The sequence below is a fragment of the Coregonus lavaretus genome (genome assembly GCF_964263955.1).
Source record: "Coregonus lavaretus genome assembly, chromosome: 1".
Taxonomy (NCBI): Eukaryota; Metazoa; Chordata; class Actinopteri; order Salmoniformes; family Salmonidae; genus Coregonus; species Coregonus lavaretus.
The window spans coordinates 82,228,449-82,246,989 of record NC_139988.1 but is presented as its reverse complement, the minus strand read 5'-3'; the positions used below and the strand labels follow the sequence as shown (position 1 = coordinate 82,246,989).

Here is an 18,541-nt window from a genome sequence, read left to right as displayed (position 1 = left end):
TCAATTTCCTCAACGTCTAGTATTCTGAGTTTCCCCCCTGGGCCAATACCTTCTCTCTTGACATAGGGATAGTGTGCTCTTATAGCACTCTGCCATGCCAGGAGATGGTCTGTGTGGAAAATTAAGTTGCTTACATTCCCCTCTTTGTAGCAGTCAGCAAATAGTGGCTCTGGATTGTCCTTGAGGAGCTTATTGTTGTACTTATTCTGTGCAGTGTTATTTTACTCTCTTTCTCAATTCCAATTCCAATTCAATTCAATTCAATTTCAATTCAATTTAAAGGGCTTTAATGGTATGGGAAACATATGTTTACATTGTCAAAGCAAGCAAGCAAGTCTCTCTCAATTCACGCGCGTCAGTGCGTGTGATTATTATGGCGAGATCACAGAGGTGAAATGCCTAAATGCCTCTAATTTGTCCTGTATAATGTTGCTTCATAAACTAATACCGCGGGAGGTAGCCTACGGCAGGTTATACAACACCTCAGGACGATGCGCTCTTGAATGTCACCCAGTTCTCATCGGCAACCGCCGGGAAACATCGCAAGGTTTCGACGACATCGGTATGAAATGGCAGAAACTGCTTGTGTCACGGACACAAAGATTAGGCTACGTAGTACACATGTATTTTGCAGATCCAGGCCTGCCAGTGGAAGGAAACGCAGTGTATTCAGAGGTTGTCCTACTAAGGAGAAAATAAATAAGATCTTCAAATATTCTGCTGTATATTTCAACGGAAGACCAGATTCCGCGGTTTGACAGTTTTGGAATTTCTAACCCGTTCTTTTGGAGTGGGGTGAGTTCGATATGAAACCTTTATAAGATATGTTATTGTTAGCAGTGGGGGAGGGTAATAGCACCGATGGGTTGCAAAAAACACAGAAAATACGTTAAATAACTGCAATTAGCTATCTGGACCATATTGTCGAGTTTTGGCGTATAGGCCTATTGCAATTTTAAAGGCATGCACCGCATAAAAAAACATGGCTATTGGATATTCTCAATGCGCGATTAATTGAAACGCGCACGAGAGGCTACAGAATGCGCTACATTGTAAGACTTTAACTACCTGCTAGTGCTATATTGTATCAACGACCTAAGTATCTTCGCAGCATATAGCCTACTGACAACATCAATGGCGTGGTTACATTTGCCATGCGACATTTGGATTTGTAACATCACCATAATTTCTTAAAGAAACACATGCACACCATTCGGTCATAAATGGGCTTTTGACAATTAGCCTACCACCAATAGACTAGTATGAACTTGTGTGTGCAAGTTAACTTATTGTCTGCTAGTGCGTCAAGTCGATTTCTATTAAACAAGTGAAAGGTGTATAGTTGCAGGTTGTGTACATTTCATCCAATATACCGAAGAATAGCAGAAAAATGAATCGACGATATTATGGTCACATCGACATAACCATCTATCATAATAAGAACGTTGTTAATAATGATATTAATCATGTAAATATGGTTAAATCATATCTTAATTTGACTGTATCTATTCAATTAAAGATGAATAACATTTCGGTGATGTTTTGTGTCACATGTTGTTTTGAAGGATTTTGGACACCTTCATTGACTATTCCAGGTGTGTCATATAGAAGAATGACCTCCATAACAGATGCAGCAAGAGGCATTTGGCACATTGCTTCTAATGCTGATGTCTGCTCTCAGTGGTGATAGGCTTCAGTGTTTTCATTAGCTGGAAAAGAAGGCTGGTGAAAACCACATAGATAATGTGAAAAGTCATATCAATTTAGGTTAGATGTAGACCCCATCTGGGCATTGTGGCATGAAAGAGAATCATGGATGGCCCTAAATGTTGAATTTGGTTTGACAGCCTGACAGACATACTGTCAGACTGCAAATTATTCTGCCCCATTTTCATGTTCAGGTTTCTTCCAGATATCCATTTAATGTATTCCTTGAAATGAAATGGCCCCCATTTTACTGAAATGCCCCACACCGTGAACGTGTGATTAGTGCGAGACCTTGAAACAGCGTCAGACGATGTGGCGACGACATGCTTCATGGCTACAGTTCTCTGCCTCCCTCTGATCGCATATTCTCTCAGATTCTCTGTGATTTGAACGAGCACTCATCTATCGAAGTTTCACATCAAAAGACCAACTGACATGTCATAACAATGCTCACATTCCAGTGATAATGCGAAGCAAAATAGTGTCATTCATGTTGTTTTAATAAAATGACACACATATCATTACATTTAGTCTGACTGTATAGGCATGGTCATACAGTTGTTCACACCACTGTTCATTCTTCTCCAGATTGGATGGAGCGACTGCACGGAGCGATTTCACTTTAAAGTTGTAAAAGTATTTTGTTCAGGCTTCTCCAAACCCTGTTTTAGTTCATCTCATAGCAGGGCTTCAGGCTGTTGACATGCCTTTCAACCGAGATGAAAAAACCCTGCTGAACGCCCCTTCATGTGGAGAGTAGAAAAGAGAAGGGGGTGGTTGTATAGGCGTATGAAGGTCAAGTCATGGTCTGTCGACTGTGCAGCCATCAGCCAGTGGAAATGTCCTCAGCACAAATGTTCTAAATTTGACTAATGATTTCTTCAAACTCCTTATCAAATCCAGCGCTCCCTCACGCTCTCTTTTTCTCTCTACGCCTAGCTACTTCCTTCCATTTGCCTGAACAATGAGTCTTAAATATACATTTCTGCAGGCTCTAATGGGCTTTGGACAGTGGTACTAGTCCCTCTCGATGTGATAGCCATGGGATTTCTCTATAGGCTAGTGATCAACTTTTCTAGCGCTGCCCCATATCTCGCCCGAACAATCATCTAAAGAGATTGTGTTTCTGTTTTTAATTTGCTATGTTCAAATTCGAGCCAGGACGATACCGGTATCGCGATACTCGTTACTATTGTGGCAAGGAAACAAAACACGAAGTGGATTTAATTTCTTTAGGAAAACAGCCCTAATGTTGGAAACAAACATCATTTTAGTGTCATCAAGAGTCATTTATTTCCCAAGCAATATCACACAGTATTTTACATACAGCAGGTTTTTAAAGGACCAGAGTGTGGCCTGCTTCGTGTTTTCATTTTTGCCATGGAAAATGTATTGCGATACTGGTATCTTGACAGCCCTAGTTCAAATGCTAGCAAAGCACTGCCACAAGCCTCAGGAAAGGCCTCTCTGTTTTCTGATATTGGATATGTTTTTAAAGCTGTAGAGGCAGGATGTATGCAATGGATTTTATGAGCTGTAGGTTTAGCCTAGCTTAGACTAACACAATTGTGGCTGAAACATTGTTCCCTGTTTAGACCACAATTGATTGGTGGTACCGTACAGTTTGCTGGGCTGATATTTTGCTTTGCAGTGCTCTGGCTTTACATTTATGAAAGCTGTGATCCAAATCCTGGAATGAATTTGTACAGTATATTGTTTTATGATGGGGTATAAAATACCAGCTAATCCTATAAACCCAGAACTATAATGTATTGTAATGCATTTAAACCTTTTTAGATTAACTGAGTGTGTAACACGGTATACCCTAGCTAGCCTAAATTATCCAAATGTCGTCGCTATTCAGGGAGGACTTAATTGCGCTCATATTTCACCTCATGAATTTTGACACACAATGCAGCCTCTGTCAATCATATTCCCATAGATTGACAACTATGGCTTGGAAGGTCCAGGTAATGAGCTGATAATATGCTAATAATTGTTTTATCTTCCTGTTTCTTCTCCCTCTGTCTTAGGTCTTGAGACAGAACTTCCACTTGGATGCCCAAAACACACACTTTTGTCCAGATTTCATCATGAATCGGAATAAGCGTGAAAAGGAGTATTACAGTTTAGACGTCGGGGATTCCACTTTTACGGTTTTGAAGCGCTACCAGAATTTAAGACCCATAGGCTCCGGAGCACAGGGAATTGTCTGGTGAGTAGACGGAGCTGTGAATTGGAAAGGAAAAGAGATGCCCTGTAGCCCAATGCTCATTATCCAGTGACTATGTTAGAACTGTGTGTGTGTAACTTAAGCAATAAGGCACCTCGGGGGTGTGGTATATGGCCATATACCACAAACCCCCGAGGTGCCTTACTGCTATTATAAACTGGTTACCAATGTAATTAGAGCAGTAAAAATAAATGTTTTGTCATACCCGTGGTATACGGTCTGATATACCATAGCTGTCAGCCAATCAGCATTCAGGGCTCGAACCACCCAGTTTATAATTTGGAAAAGAATATCTAATCTGAGTCATACTATAAAATATCACCATTTGCTAGCTATTTGAAATGGCTTTGGAACTCAATATGATTCATACGTTATTAGCTGCTGTAGGTTGAAATGACATTGGAAGTCAATATGATACGTTATTAGCTGCTCTAGGTTGAAATGGCATTGGAAGTCAATATGATACCTTATTAGCTGCTGTAGGTTGAAATGGCATTGGAAGTCAATATGATACGTCATTAACTGCTGTAGGTTGAAATGGCATTGGAAGTCAATATGATACATTATTAGCTGCTGTAAGTTTGTTTATATGCTATATGTTTGCCATTGGTCCAGTATTACACTTCAATCATTTGGACCCTGATATTGATTTAGGATGTGGGAAAGTAGGAACAAACTCATCTTTCATTAAAACATTTTTATTAAAGACATTGATGTTTGGCCGTGCTAGTCTTCTTCAGATTGTGTCATACACTATGGACATACATTTGTATTTTTGTGTTTACAGCTCAGCATATGACCACAACCTTGAGCGAAATGTTGCAATAAAAAAACTCAGCCGACCTTTCCAGAACCAGACCCATGCCAAAAGAGCTTACAGAGAACTGGTGCTCATGAAATGTGTCAACCATAAGAACGTAAGCTATTTACCTCTCTCTGAATCTGTGTGTCTGATAGAAAAAAGGGGAGAGCAAGTAGGAAAGGGAGTTGTCCCAATTTATAGAAAAGAAAGTTACCACAGCATTAACCAAAATGTAAAATCATCACAGATCATTCAAAAATGTTGCTATCATCATGTAGCTATTACATGAATGCTTGATGTTTCCATTTTTCTAAAATGTCATTGTCCATTTTATGTAGTGTTGTTCATTTTCCAAAGAACCCTTCTGTAGTTTTAGCGCGCCCTTAGGCAGCATATTGTCAGCATGAAATGCAATGTTCCTACAAATGCTGCTCACAGAACTATGATGCACTGATGCATTTTATAACTCCACAGATTATCGGCCTATTAAATGTATTCACGCCACAGAAGACGCTGGAAGAATTTCAAGATGTGTAAGTAACGTCGCCTTGGTTATAAAATCAATAAGGATAAATTACAATACTATATAATCACTGTTACCTGGTAGGCTGTAGTGCTGAAACGGCAAAAAGTATATTTTGGATTTATATAAGATGGAAAATGTGTTTTGTGCAGTGGAGTGGGGCCCAGGGTCTATTATGGGATAGCTGAAGGGTTAGTACATTGTAGTGCATGTGAGGAAATGTGATTAATTCTCAGAGCGGAGGGAGGAACTGTGAGAATCTTTGTCTTTCTGATTTGGATCTAAAATTAAAAATCTACAACATGGCTGTGGGGTAAACAGCCTGTTTCACTATGATGGAGGAGCAGCCCACTCCTGTGAGTGTGTACATATATGTATCCTGAAGCATCACACAATATAATACATTTTACTCATTATGAAGTAATTTACAATGCTTTATTAAGAAGTGTAATAGACCAGGGGTTTTCAACCTTTTCTTTGCCCAGGCAAACCGGCGACTGAGGGACCCCCATCATATGTTAGCAAAAAATAAAAAATCACTTATTGTCTTATCATCGGGTGAATGATAATTGCAAGTAGCAGTAATCAACATTTTAAAATGAATAGATTTGGTAGACAGTTATATTATTTTCACCTCACACAGTTCATTAGAAGAGGAAGTGTAAACTCTAACATGGTCTATTAGCTAGAAAGGTAATTTTGCAGTTTTGAATCTAATTTCCTGAAATTCTACACAGTTTGGCATGTGGCTGAGTGACAGTTTTGCAGTTTTAAAGATAAATTCTAATTTTGCCATGGCTAATGCTGTGTTCCTCTGCTCAAACATGATAGCTAAATCAATGGGCATGTGCCCTGATTTTCCCGTTTTAATTTTCGATTCTCCCTGACTGTGTAGCTGTTATTTGATTGTTAGTTCTCAAAGATGGTATTATATTATATATATATATATATATATATATATATATATATATATATATATATATAGTACCAGTCAAAAGTTTGGACACCTACTCATTCAAGGGTTTTTCTTTATTTTCTATATTGTAGAATAATAGTGAAGACATCAAAACTATGAAATAACACATATGGAATCATGTAGTAACCAAAAAAGTGTTAAACAAATCAAAACATATTTTTCAGATAGGAACCCTTTGCTTTGATGACAGCTTTGCACACTCTTGGCATTCTCTCAACCAGCTACACCTGGAATGCTTTTCCAACAGTCTTGAAGGAGTTCCCACATATGCTGAGCACTTGTTGGCTGCTTTTCCTTCGCTCTGCGGTCCAACTCATCCCAAACCATCTCAATTGGGTTCGGGTGATTGTGGAGACCAGGTCATCTGATGCAGCACTCCATCACTCTCCTTCTTGATCAAATAGCCCTTACATAGCCTGGAGGTGTGTTGGGTCATTGTCCTGTTGAAAAACAAATGATAGTCCCACTAAGTGCAAACCAGATGGGATAGCGTATCGCTGCAGAATGCTGTGGTAGCCATGCTGGTTAAGTGTGCCTTGAATTCTAAATAAATCACCAACAGTGTCACCAGCAAAGCACCATCACACCACTTCCATGCTTCACGGTGGGAACCACACATGCGGAGATCATCCGTTCACCTACTCTGCGTCTCACAAAGACACGGCGGTTGCAACCAAAAATCTCAAATTTTGACTCATCAGACCAAAGGACAGATTTCCACCGGTCTAATGTCCATTGCTCGTGTTTCTTGGCACAAGCAAGTCTCTTCTTCTTATTGAAGGCCTGATTCACGCAGTCTCCTCTGAACAGTTGATGTTGAGATGTGTCTGTTACTTGAACTCTTTGAAGCATTTATTTGGGCTGCAATCTGAGGTGCAGTTAACTCTAATGAACGTATCCTCTGCAGCAGCGGTAACTCTGGGTCTTTATTTCCTGTGGCGGTCCTCATGAGAGCCAGTTTCATCATAGCGCTTGATGGTTTTTGCGACTGCACTTGAAGAAACTTTGAAAGTTCTTGAAATTTTCCGGATTGACTGACCTTCACGTCTTAAAGTAATGATGGACTGTCGTTTCTCTTTGCTTATTTGAGCTGTTCTTGCCATAATATGGACTTGGTCTTTTACCAAATAGGGCTATCTTCTGTATACCTACCCTACCTTGTCACAACACAACTGATTGCCTCAAACTCATTAAGAAGGAAGGAAATTCCACTAATTAACTTTTAACAAGGCACACCAGTTAATTGAAATGCATTCCAGGTGACTACCTCATGAAGCTGGTTGAGAGAATGCCAAGAGTGTGCAAAGCTGTCATCAAGGCAAAGGGTGTCTAGTTGAAGAATTTTAATTTGTTTAACACTTTTTTTTGGTTACTACATGATTCCATATGTGTTATTTCATAGTTTTGATGTCTTCACTATTATTCTACAATGTAGAAAATAGTACAAATAAAGAAAAACCCTTGAATGAGTAGGTGTCCAGACTTTTTACTGGTACTGTATATAGTTCAACATATTTTCTGCATGCTTTCTATCTGGTTTTGATCATTTAAGTTGACACAAACTGTTTTTCCATCATGAAAATTACCATTAAGAATTTTCTATACAGAAAAAACACTGTAATTAGCTTAATTGACTGTAATTTCCTCCATGTTAAAGGTATAGTTCAAGATTTTAGCAATGAAGCCCTTTATCTACTTCCCCACAGTCGGATGAACCGGAACAGCTAGCTGTTCCTGTAGACTTCCAGTAATTTCCCTAACGCTAGTTGGCATTGGCTCATGAAACTAGCTCTAACTTCCTTCATACTGGATGCAGAGACCACGATGGTATTCTGTTGCAGCTAGCGATATTCATAAAATCATATTTTCTTACCACCTAAAAACTGTAAAAGACTACTGAGATGGTATTCAATAAATAAGTTGTTACATCTAACATGTCCAAGCAGGAATGCATTTTTCTAAATATTTTGATATGCAACCTAATCCAGTGATTGTCATGAATTTTGCGTTGCTAATTAGGCAATTTTTGTTATATTTTACTGTCAAAATAGAGATGAATTTGCCTTAATCTTTGTGCACTAATATTATACAGTGCATTTGGAAAGTATTCAGACACCTTTCATTTTTCCACATTGTGTTACGTTAAAGCCTTATTAAAGCCTTTTTTGCAAAAATGTCTTAACCTGTTTCCGTTTTGTCATTGTGGGGTATTGTGTGTAGATTGATGAGGAAAAAACATAATTTAATCAATTTTAGAATAAGGCTGTAACGTAACAAAATGTGAAAAAGTTAAGGGGTCTGAATACTTTACGAATGCACTGTATATATACGCCTAATTCAATTGGTGCTAATTCAACACCTGAGGAAGTGGAAACTCAAAACACATGAGCTAAATATAACACCTACTGCTAGAACCTAACAGTAAATGTAATTTCCCCCAAAATACTTTGGAAGTGCGTAGGCACTTGCGATGGCCTATGCGCAATTTCGCACGCTCCATTTTCAAGCTCAATAATGATTGTTAAGAAGAAATATACATACAGAAATCTGACACCCTCCTCTCTTTTAATATGGACAACATGTTGCTTCCAAAGTTGTGCATTTCCCCCACAATTACATTTGAAATGATATAAAGGGGGGGAGAGTGTGAGAGGCTCGCTCATTACAGAAACAAGCAGGCACAACGGCAGACATTTTTATTACAGGAATCATGAGATTAATGCACTTTACTGTTTAACAAATTCATGATTTTATCCACTCAAAAATAGGACTTTTTGATTTAGGTGACCAGGTAGAATGTGCTGCTTGCACCAATGTTAAAATGCAACTAAATGGTCGCAGTCTGAAGCCCTGGTGTGTGTGTGTGAGTGAGAGCGCGAGACGTGTGCACTTTGCGCGTATTCTTTATCTGTGTGCGTTTGCCTGTGTATGCATACGTTTGAGTGTGTACGTGTGCACTGCACACCTTTCTGTGTAATATCACCCACCCTCCCTCCCCTCTGCTCTGTATCCGTCCCCAGGTATATTGTGATGGAGCTAATGGATGCCAACCTGTGCCAGGTGATTCAGATGGAGCTGGACCACGAGCGGCTGTCCTATCTGCTCTACCAGATGCTGTGTGGCATCAAGCACCTTCACGCCGCGGGCATCATACACAGGGTGGGCACACACACACACACACACACACCACCACACCTTGCCTGGCCAAGCAACCTTAATGTGACCCAGTCCTCCTGTGTATTCCTAAAGCTGTCCCTTCTCTTACAATGCATTCACCTTTTGGAGAGCTGAATAAAAAATGCAATTTCATTGGCCTGGTGTTGTGAATGGGACTTAAGCATTGGTAGAGAGTTATCCATCTCTAAACCATATCCCCCTCCTGTCCCCCACCCTCAGGATCTGAAACCCAGCAACATTGTGGTAAAGTCAGACTGCACACTGAAGATCCTGGACTTTGGATTGGCCAGGACAGCGGCCACGGGCCTCCTGATGACCCCGTATGTGGTGACCCGCTACTACCGCGCCCCCGAAGTCATCTTGGGCATGGGTTACCAGGCCAACGGTGAGTGAGTGACCGAGGGATCGGCCAATCGGACCTTTGCGTGCTGCAGAACGCTGTTTGTCGCATGCCCCGCCCACAAGGTCCTGAGACCCACCTTCACAGCCACACCCCCCTCCCGTGTCAGTGTCACAGTCAGGGGGGTAGGTGGCACGCCTGGCTATGCATTGTGGGTTCCTTTCCTCCTGTATAGAGAGCCAGTGCACAGCAGCTGTAGCGCTTGTGTTTTCTAAGAAGCCGTCCAGAGACGGCGCAGCTGGACTAGATATCAGTGTGATCCATTCCCTTATGGATTCTATAGTTCAGCTTGCCTTTAACAATTAACGTTTACTGCAAGAATGTGCAGATGTGATGGGGCTCGATATCTCCAAATCATTGTACTTGCTGCAATAAAATTCAGAGCTCAAATACGAAGAAAAAAGATTGTCTTTAAATTAAACTTGAACTGCCTGAAAATATGGGCATCCCTGCAGTGTGTTGACCAAAAAACGACCCAAACTTTCCTGCTGACTTGTTGCTTCGCCTTTTTCCTCCTCTTTTCTATTGCTACACATATTTAGTGGATATATGGGCTGTGGGCTGCATTATGGCAGAAATGGTTCGCCACAAAATCCTTTTTCCAGGAAGGGATTGTATCCTTGTGCTGCTTGAAGCAGTTCAGTTCTGCATTTGAAAAAACCGTTGGAGTTTATTTTTTGAAGGCTTGTTACGATGGATTGCGGAGATCATGTCAAAGAGCAACTGTCGAAATTCTATTTCTCTTCTGTTATGCCTGACACTTCCATCCCCCACACCTTCCCTCTATCCCCCAAAGCACCCAGTGCTATAGCTTGATGCACCTCTGACTCACGCAACAAGCACCTGAAATAGAATTCAACAATGTTTTGCTCTTTCATTTTTTTTTACCAAGACAATTGCAAAAGATCTTAAATCATATTATTGTTTGACTTTCTTCTTCAAAGATAAGCAGCCATTTTGGCAGAAAATAAGAAATGGTCACTGTCCTAACACAGAATATCTAATATAAATGATGGACTGGGAGAGCTTTTATCAATAATCGAAAATTGGCCTTTGTCTATTCAACTGATAGTATTAATTTGCCCCAGTGAGAATCTTGAGGGTGTTATGCATTTCTGCTGTCATAATACAGTTTATGCAGGCCTTGGGTGTCAGTGTCTTGCTAGTTGAAAGCCAATGCTATGTAGGCAATGTAAAATAAAATATAAAAAAAAAAGGAAGTGGCCCTCGTCCACTTTGTTTATTAATATGCCAGATAATGAACCAAAAAACCCACACCTTATCATGATGTACTGCCTAGTCGGACACTGACAGCGGTTTGACATGAGAGTTAGCATGCCTTCATTTTCTTTGTTTGTATTCACACACATTACCTTGTCTGCATCGTTATCCCTTCCTTGTTTTGTTATTTTTAATTTGGATTGCTTTGAGTTCTGCATGCTAATTTGGTTGTCATTCCATTTTTCAGTTGATGTCTGGTCTATTGGCTGCATCATGGCAGAAATGGTCCGAGGTAGTGTGTTGTTCCCAGGCACAGATCGTATCCTTACCTGGACCCTCGTCGTCCCTCCATTGTGTGTGTGTGTATGTAAATGTGTTTGTTTATGTGTGTGAAAGAGTGTGTGTTGTGGTGGTGAGACCAACGTACTGCATTTACATGTTAGTCATTTAGCAGACCCTCTTACCCAGAGCGAGTTACAGGAGCGATTAGGGTTAAGTGCCTTGCTCAAGGGCATATCGACAGATTTTTCACCTAGTCGGCTCAGGGATTCGAAACCAGCGACCTTTCACTCCATCCAAATGAATTTCCACTGGGTTGGGTATATGTGAATGGGTTTGTACCTGTTGGCGGCCATTTCATCTCAATGGAAAACTTTTCTGATCACTTCACCTCATTACACAGTCCCACACCGAGGCTTGTGGCTCTGTTTTCAGTGTTCTGTGTGTCCGTCTCATGGGAGAAGAGACGATCGAACAGCTTTCCCATGATTCCTCAATCACAGTTGCTCTACAAAGGCAACAGTGAAAGAAATTAGCATCCTTTGTGTCCAGTGTCCATAATCCTCCTCCTTTATCCCAACTACAAGCATAAAACTGTCAATATTCCCCTCATGAAAAGCCTCTGAAAAGCCCTTTGCAGCTTTTTTTCTTACATGTTGGAATGTCAGATATTGATCAGTGGAACAAGGTGATCGAGCAGCTAGGGACTCCAAGTCAGGAGTTCCTGATGAAGCTAAACCAGTCGGTGAGGACTTACGTGGAGAACAGACCCCGCTTCGCCGGCTATACCTTCGAGAAGCTCTTCCCCGACGTCCTCTTCCCAGCCGACTCGGAGCACAACAAACTGAAAGGTAAGCGGGGAGAGCACACACCCCTGGGGGACACCCCAAGCATGAAAACTGCAGTATTGTGTGTCATTGTGAGATGCAACATGTCATACATGTCTGTATGACTAGAATATTCCAGATATATAGTCCATTTTTTTGCTGAATATAAGTACATTACGTGCCTAACACTTTCTCTGATATGCACTAACTAATAGAGTCTGACTTATGTGATCAATTGGAAATTCCACGGAAAGTAGTCAATGATGATTAGTAGTATTTTATGTAGTGGTTTAAAGCCTTACTCTGCTTTGATTCAGATCATGTTTGACTAAGGGACTCTATTCTGGCCCACTACACTAATTTATCAGCACAGTGAATGTCAGCCGAGTGAATGAGAGGGGAATTTGCCAACGCCATTAATTTCCCTATTTGTCTCAATTGCCTCGCAGCAAGTCAAGCCAGAGACCTATTATCAAAGATGCTGGTAATAGATGCATCCAAACGGATCTCTGTGAGCGAGGCTCTCCAGCACCCCTACATCAACGTGTGGTATGATCCAACTGAAGTGGAGGCGGTAAGCACTTACTGGCCCATTATGTGGCCGTGGAGGGGGTGGTTCTTGTGTTAATGATCTACTCTTACGTTAAATAATATGACTCTTCAGGTCCACTGTGTGTGTTTAAGCGTGCATATGCCTCGAAATACACATTGAGTGGTGATTCACAATAAGAGGGAATGTCAAAACAGCCAAAATGATGAAAGCCCTGGGAAAGGCTTAGCCCAGATCAGATGGATTTATTTTATTTATTTAACCTTTATTTAACTAGGCAAGTCAGATAAGAATTTGTTCTTATTTACAATGACGGCCAATCCCGGACGACGCTGGGCCAATTGTGCGCCGCCCTATGGGACTCCCAATCACGGCCGGATTGTGATACAGCCTGGAATCGAACCAGTGTCTGTTGTGACGTCTCTAGCACTGAGATGCAGTGCCTTAGACAGCTGCGCCACTCGGGAGATCATAAAACTCCCTGAATGTTTAAGCAGGTGCTCTGGATTTGACATCCATTGACAGCCAAGTCATCATCACAGAGATTGCACTTGGATGTGTCAGGTCGTTTTTCCTCTGTCAACCAATCAGACCTCGGCTACCGTACAGTGCGGGGGTGGAGAATGAGATGTTGCACTCAACTCAGTCACTCGCATGCAAGCATTCCTCACAACTGACAAAATCGGCCTTGAGACGTGTAGATTTGGCTGCAGTACAGCGCCTTGCGCAAATGTGTGAAATTTGAATGTGACTCAGCCAAGTGAAGAGAAGGCCAACAGTCACCCCACTTAAAGTACACTCTTCCCTGTCCTGTTCCTGTTGCAGCCCCCACCGCTGATCACAGACAAGCAGCTGGATGAGCGGGAGCACACGGTGGAGGAGTGGAAAGGTACAGTAGAGGGAGAGAGCAGCCATTTTCCTTACCCATGCTTTGATTCATACACTTCGAGCACGTTTAAATGTTTCCACTATGTTACATTACAATTGCACATTATTCTACTAAGAATCTACATCTCAAGATGTTCTTGTGGGACATTCAATCTTAATATTTCAGTTTTATGCAGGTTTTGCCCTTTGTGTCTGTTTGTCCTAACAAATCCCTGTCTAAAGTGAGAAGTGTGTATGGTGTATCCTACCCTTCCATGTCTGTCTAATCTAGACCTGGTCTGATGATCTAACCCTGCTCCCTCTTGGCTCTGTTCTTAAGTGTGGACTCCCTGTGTCACATCATGCTAGCTATGTTCCTGTCTGTCATGTTCTTCTTAGGTTTAGGTTTCATGTCTAGGGTTGCAAAATTCCCAGGTTTTCCAGAAATCCCGGTTGGAGTATTCTGAGATATCCTGCTTATTCCTTCCTAATTCCAGGAATCTTCCTACAAGAATTTCTGGAAATCCTGGGAGTTTTGGTGTAGTTACCAGAAGTTTCAACTGTTGTCACTCTTTTTACCAAATCTTGTGATCCATTGCAGATTTGATATACATTGAGGTCCAGGACTGGGAGGAGAGAACAAAGAATGGAGTGATCCGGGGACAGCCAGCGTCTTTAGGTTAGTTTAGAGACTTTTCTCCATGGGCAACCTGAGCACTCCCACTCTGATGGTTATACTCTATAACTAGGGCCCAGAGTTGTTCCTGGTCAGGTCCTATGGTCAGAGAAATCTCCTGGTCCTAGAGCACTATGTGTGGGAGCAACAAATTGAGACTGGCACGGTCTCTCTGCTCATAGTTGACTTCTGTTCCAGATCCAGTTTGAAGGACCATGTTTATTTCTTAGTGAAGAACCTTTCCTCTTTCCGTCTGCTGAAATGTCATTGCCTAACCAGAAGTCTGACTTGATACCCCCTCTCTGTTTCTCCATACATGTAGCACAGGTGCAGCAGTGAGCAGCAGCTTCCAGCAGCACCCTTCCGCGTCCTCCATGTCCACCGACCCCACCCTGGCCTCAGACACGGACAGCAGCCTGGAGACGGCCTCTAACACGGACCCGCGGGGCTGCTGCAGATGACCATCACCATGCCCTGGTCCCTGTCCCACCAGTCCCTCCGCTTGTCTTCAATGGTGTGGAGTTTAGGCCAGTTTCGATATTTGTTTGTTAAAAAGAAAACTGATTTTTTTCCCTTAAAGTACTACTACAGAGTCATTTTTATTACATTTTATTACTATTTTTTAGTCCAGGCTGTAATATCATTTTTATTTTATTTTATTTTACTAAGAACTTTATTTTTTCTCACTACGCTGCAGTTTTGGCTGATGGGGATATTTTGAGAACATCTGTAAAAGCTTTTTACATGCTTTTATTTTGTTTCTTTGATTTTAGTGTCATCTACTTTTATTTCAAGCTACTGCTGTTTCAACTGACCATATCGATGTGGAATGAGTTTGTACAGATTTTATGGTGAATATATCTTTTTAAATTTTAGTTTGCAGTGAGCCATTCTAACCATCATTTAATTGATACATTTATGATTTTAGTACTCCCCTTCCGAATAGTAATATTACTTTGTCTATTCTAATCTCTTTCATATGGAATATTGTTTAATGCATATATCCATTGGGTTAGATTTTGAAATATACTTTAGATTTATTTGTATAAAAAGAACTGTTTTCCTCTTGTGGGTCACTACCTCCTTGTAAAAAAAAAAAAAAGAAAGAAAAAAAAGAAGAAGAAATCCTTTATCAAACCACTTTCTTTTTGTTTAGTCTTAAAATATCTCAAAATGCTGTTAGATTCCTGAACCATTTTCTCTTTTGGTAAGAGAAGACAGTGTTACTTTTTTGTTGTTGAATTTTTGTCTGAATTTTATTTTCCGATTTTATGGGTGTTCCAGTGTATGACGGAAATGGCGCAGATAGGTCCAGAAAGGAAACTAAGGAGCTTTTGATAATTGTCTTTATTTGTCAGTGCTGAAGGCACTGCTTCCTCTGCACTGACAAGTTATTCTACAGTGATTATTTTCTACAGGTTTACTCTTTCTTTGACAGTGGGGCTATGTTGAACGCTAGGACTGAGAAATATGGTTGTACTGTACAGGTGTATGCTGAGGAGCTTTGTAAGAAAAGGATGTTACTAGTTAGAACACATGACTTGAGACGGTTGAAGGTATATGAAGAATGTGTTTGGATTGAGTCCAAAACAGGGATGTAGAGAGGGCTTGTGTTTGTGGTGATGTTGGTTGTCTTTGGAGGGATGGACATTCTGCAGGCTTCAAGCGCAGAAACAAACTATTTAAAGAAACAAGGTTCCTAATCTGATCTCATGTTATTTATGTAATATAAGTGTACCGTCAGCTTGCAGTGTATTGAACATTTCAAATTGGAAAATGAGTGTACGAAATGTAAGTAATAAGCAGGATCTCAGAGAAGATAATTGGCTGAACCCTTTGCAGAACTTGTATGCATGTGTGCACTAAATCAATTTCACCCTATGCTTAGTACATCACACAATAGCTACAGAACCACCTCCAAAACCCAAGTGAATCAATGATTCTGAACTGTATGCAATAATGGTGTCCTTCCAGTGTTTTTTTTATTTATTTGGCTTTTAAAAGGAAAAAGTGCCTGTAGTTTGTCAAGCATTCATTCCTGAGTATCTAGGAAGAGGATGAGGAGTCATGGTGTTTCGAGGTTAATAACGGTTCCTGATAATGACTATAGTAGTTTCCACAAGTAAGTCAATCACATTTGAGGCGGTTATCATAAATGTTTTGTAAATTTTTCTACGGCATTGGTAAGTCTCCAACTTTAGGGTCAATGTTCTGTAAAGAGAATGATGTTTGCTTCAGAATATTTTAGCTCATACGTTTGAAATTATTTAAAAAAGTGGCAGTTCTATCAAAGTAGGTCTTTCATCAAAGTAAAATACTTTTAAAAAAATAACACTGAATGGTAGGCGTGTATGGTTTGCGGCTCCACTTTGCATAATGAGAATGTGCTTGATGATTTTAGGAGAGAAATTATCATACTGTTTTGCCTAATTTCCTCAATATTAAACCAAATTTATTTGCGCTGAATGGTAACTGTGGCAGTGTAGCTGTTATGCGGTGGCGTTGAAGAATGCCTGTGCTAAATTATGGAGTTGTTTCAGAACGTAAAATGCCATGTATTGGATCATTTGGGAACATGACGTGTTGTTGATTGGTCGAAGGGGAAGGTATGCAGAATAACAGCCAATCATATGTATCCATTATTATAGTACCTGTGTTATAATTCATAATTATAATAACTTTTTTGTTATTTTAAGTGCTCTTATGTTTCTTAACCCAGCATTATTAGGGATACATTCGGAATTGTTTGACTTTCTGTGGCTTTTTGCTTTTGTATCACATCTCTCAATTGTAATCGTGATTTTAAGTAGGCTTTGATGAACTACCTCACACTAAATTTCTACAAGTTCTTGGATACTTAGTTGCCCACATGATTAGCTATCGAAGACGTGTGAATACAGATTCCGTTATTTATTTATTTGAAAGTGTACTATTGTCAATGTTAGGAAACTTCTAGTTGTATACGGTGTGTACTTCACCTAGAAGTAAAGAGAATTGTTTATGTAAATGTCATTCCCCCCCTCTCTTTCCCTCTTTTAGTTTTTACAGTTCATGTGCAATACCTTCTGCAAATTATGCTAGTAGTGAACTAAGTGATGGATCTAGCCCATGTTAGTTTGTATGTTTCTGAAGGTAGAGAAATGTTTGGTACTGTCAATCCATGTTTTCCTTTTTTATGAATTAGGATGATTCTTTGTGACTTTAATCTACGATGTTATGTAATCAGTCCTATACCAGTCCTTAAAATATTTGGCCAGAGGGAGCAGTGAGAGGGGGTTACATCATGCATGGCCAATAGATTTTGATTGGGGTAAGGCCAAATAATTATAAAGAAAATTTAAAAAGATGACAAGTAATGGCTAAAAACAAACTCGTGTATATATATATATGGTGCTGGTTTGTTATGCAACTAGTTAAACATTTCTGGCTCTGTGCATCCTGACCGCAGCCAATGAAAAGTGCACTACTATAATAAATACACTGGGATCTGATGATGCCAACTTAAAAACAAACATGTACTGCAAATAAAAGAAACAACATTTGACTCATGAATTTGTAGGTCTTTTTTTGTGCTTGATCTTAATGTGATATAATTTGTTGGAATTATGAGTAAGACACTGAGCTAAGTATAAGATGCACTGAACACAAGCTTGCTGACACATACTTAAGGTATCAGTCACGAAATGGCACCTGTCATCTTTATTTACTTAGATTGCCATAATGCCATTCATTACAAGTGTGTAGAATAAGCAACTTAAATCTTAATCAAAGACAAACATTTAGCCTAAGTTTGTTTTAAGAGAAAATAATAATTTCAACTGCTGTCATCGACAGGGCGACCACTATAGACGCTTGTCTATATCGGTTGTCTTTCAAAACACCACCTTGTAAACATTAGCATATGAACAGCATATGAAAAGGGTCTGTATAAAATGTTAAAACAAAAAATACAGTTACATTGCCTTAAAATGAATGCACATTATTATACTGCTTATAGGGATGTTCAAGAACCAAATCATGTTTCGTGTTCAGGCCTCAAGCCATTTCTATGCAGTAGAAGTAATCATTTGCTGAAAAAGGGGATTCTATCCACAGTTTCACCACATGCAACGATCACATAATAATTTTCTGGGAAATGTATATAATTGTTATGCATTCAAATCTATATCATTGTTTTAATAATTAGTTTAGACTCAATTTACAGGGATGGCTTGATCAACAACACAGTTACATTCACTAAAGTATACATAAAGTTTCAAAATGTTCATTCAATTAACACGCCAATAAATCAGAACATTATACT

At 40.0% G+C, this 18,541-nt stretch overlaps 1 protein-coding gene across 2 annotated transcripts; it reads left to right on the top strand.

Moving 5' to 3' along the window:
- The first annotated feature begins 535 nt into the window (after positions 1 to 535).
- LOC311129955 (mitogen-activated protein kinase 8) lies at positions 536 to 17,786 on the top strand. 2 transcript variants are annotated; one of them, XM_084162524.1, is made up of 12 exons: positions 536 to 795; positions 3,741 to 3,922; positions 4,728 to 4,857; positions 5,217 to 5,275; positions 9,262 to 9,400; positions 9,638 to 9,803; positions 11,287 to 11,358; positions 11,987 to 12,169; positions 12,595 to 12,719; positions 13,521 to 13,584; positions 14,164 to 14,241; positions 14,561 to 17,786. In XM_084162524.1, exons 2-12 carry the CDS (start codon positions 3,801 to 3,803, stop codon positions 14,575 to 14,577), a joined length of 1,155 nt encoding a protein of 384 aa, XP_084018650.1. In that variant the 5' UTR covers positions 536 to 795; positions 3,741 to 3,800; the 3' UTR covers positions 14,578 to 17,786. The 2 variants fall into 2 exon arrangements, with proteins under 2 accessions (XP_084018650.1, XP_084018649.1); XM_084162523.1 differs by having other exon boundaries at positions 553 to 795; positions 14,566 to 17,786.
- The last annotated feature ends 755 nt before the right edge of the window (positions 17,787 to 18,541 follow it).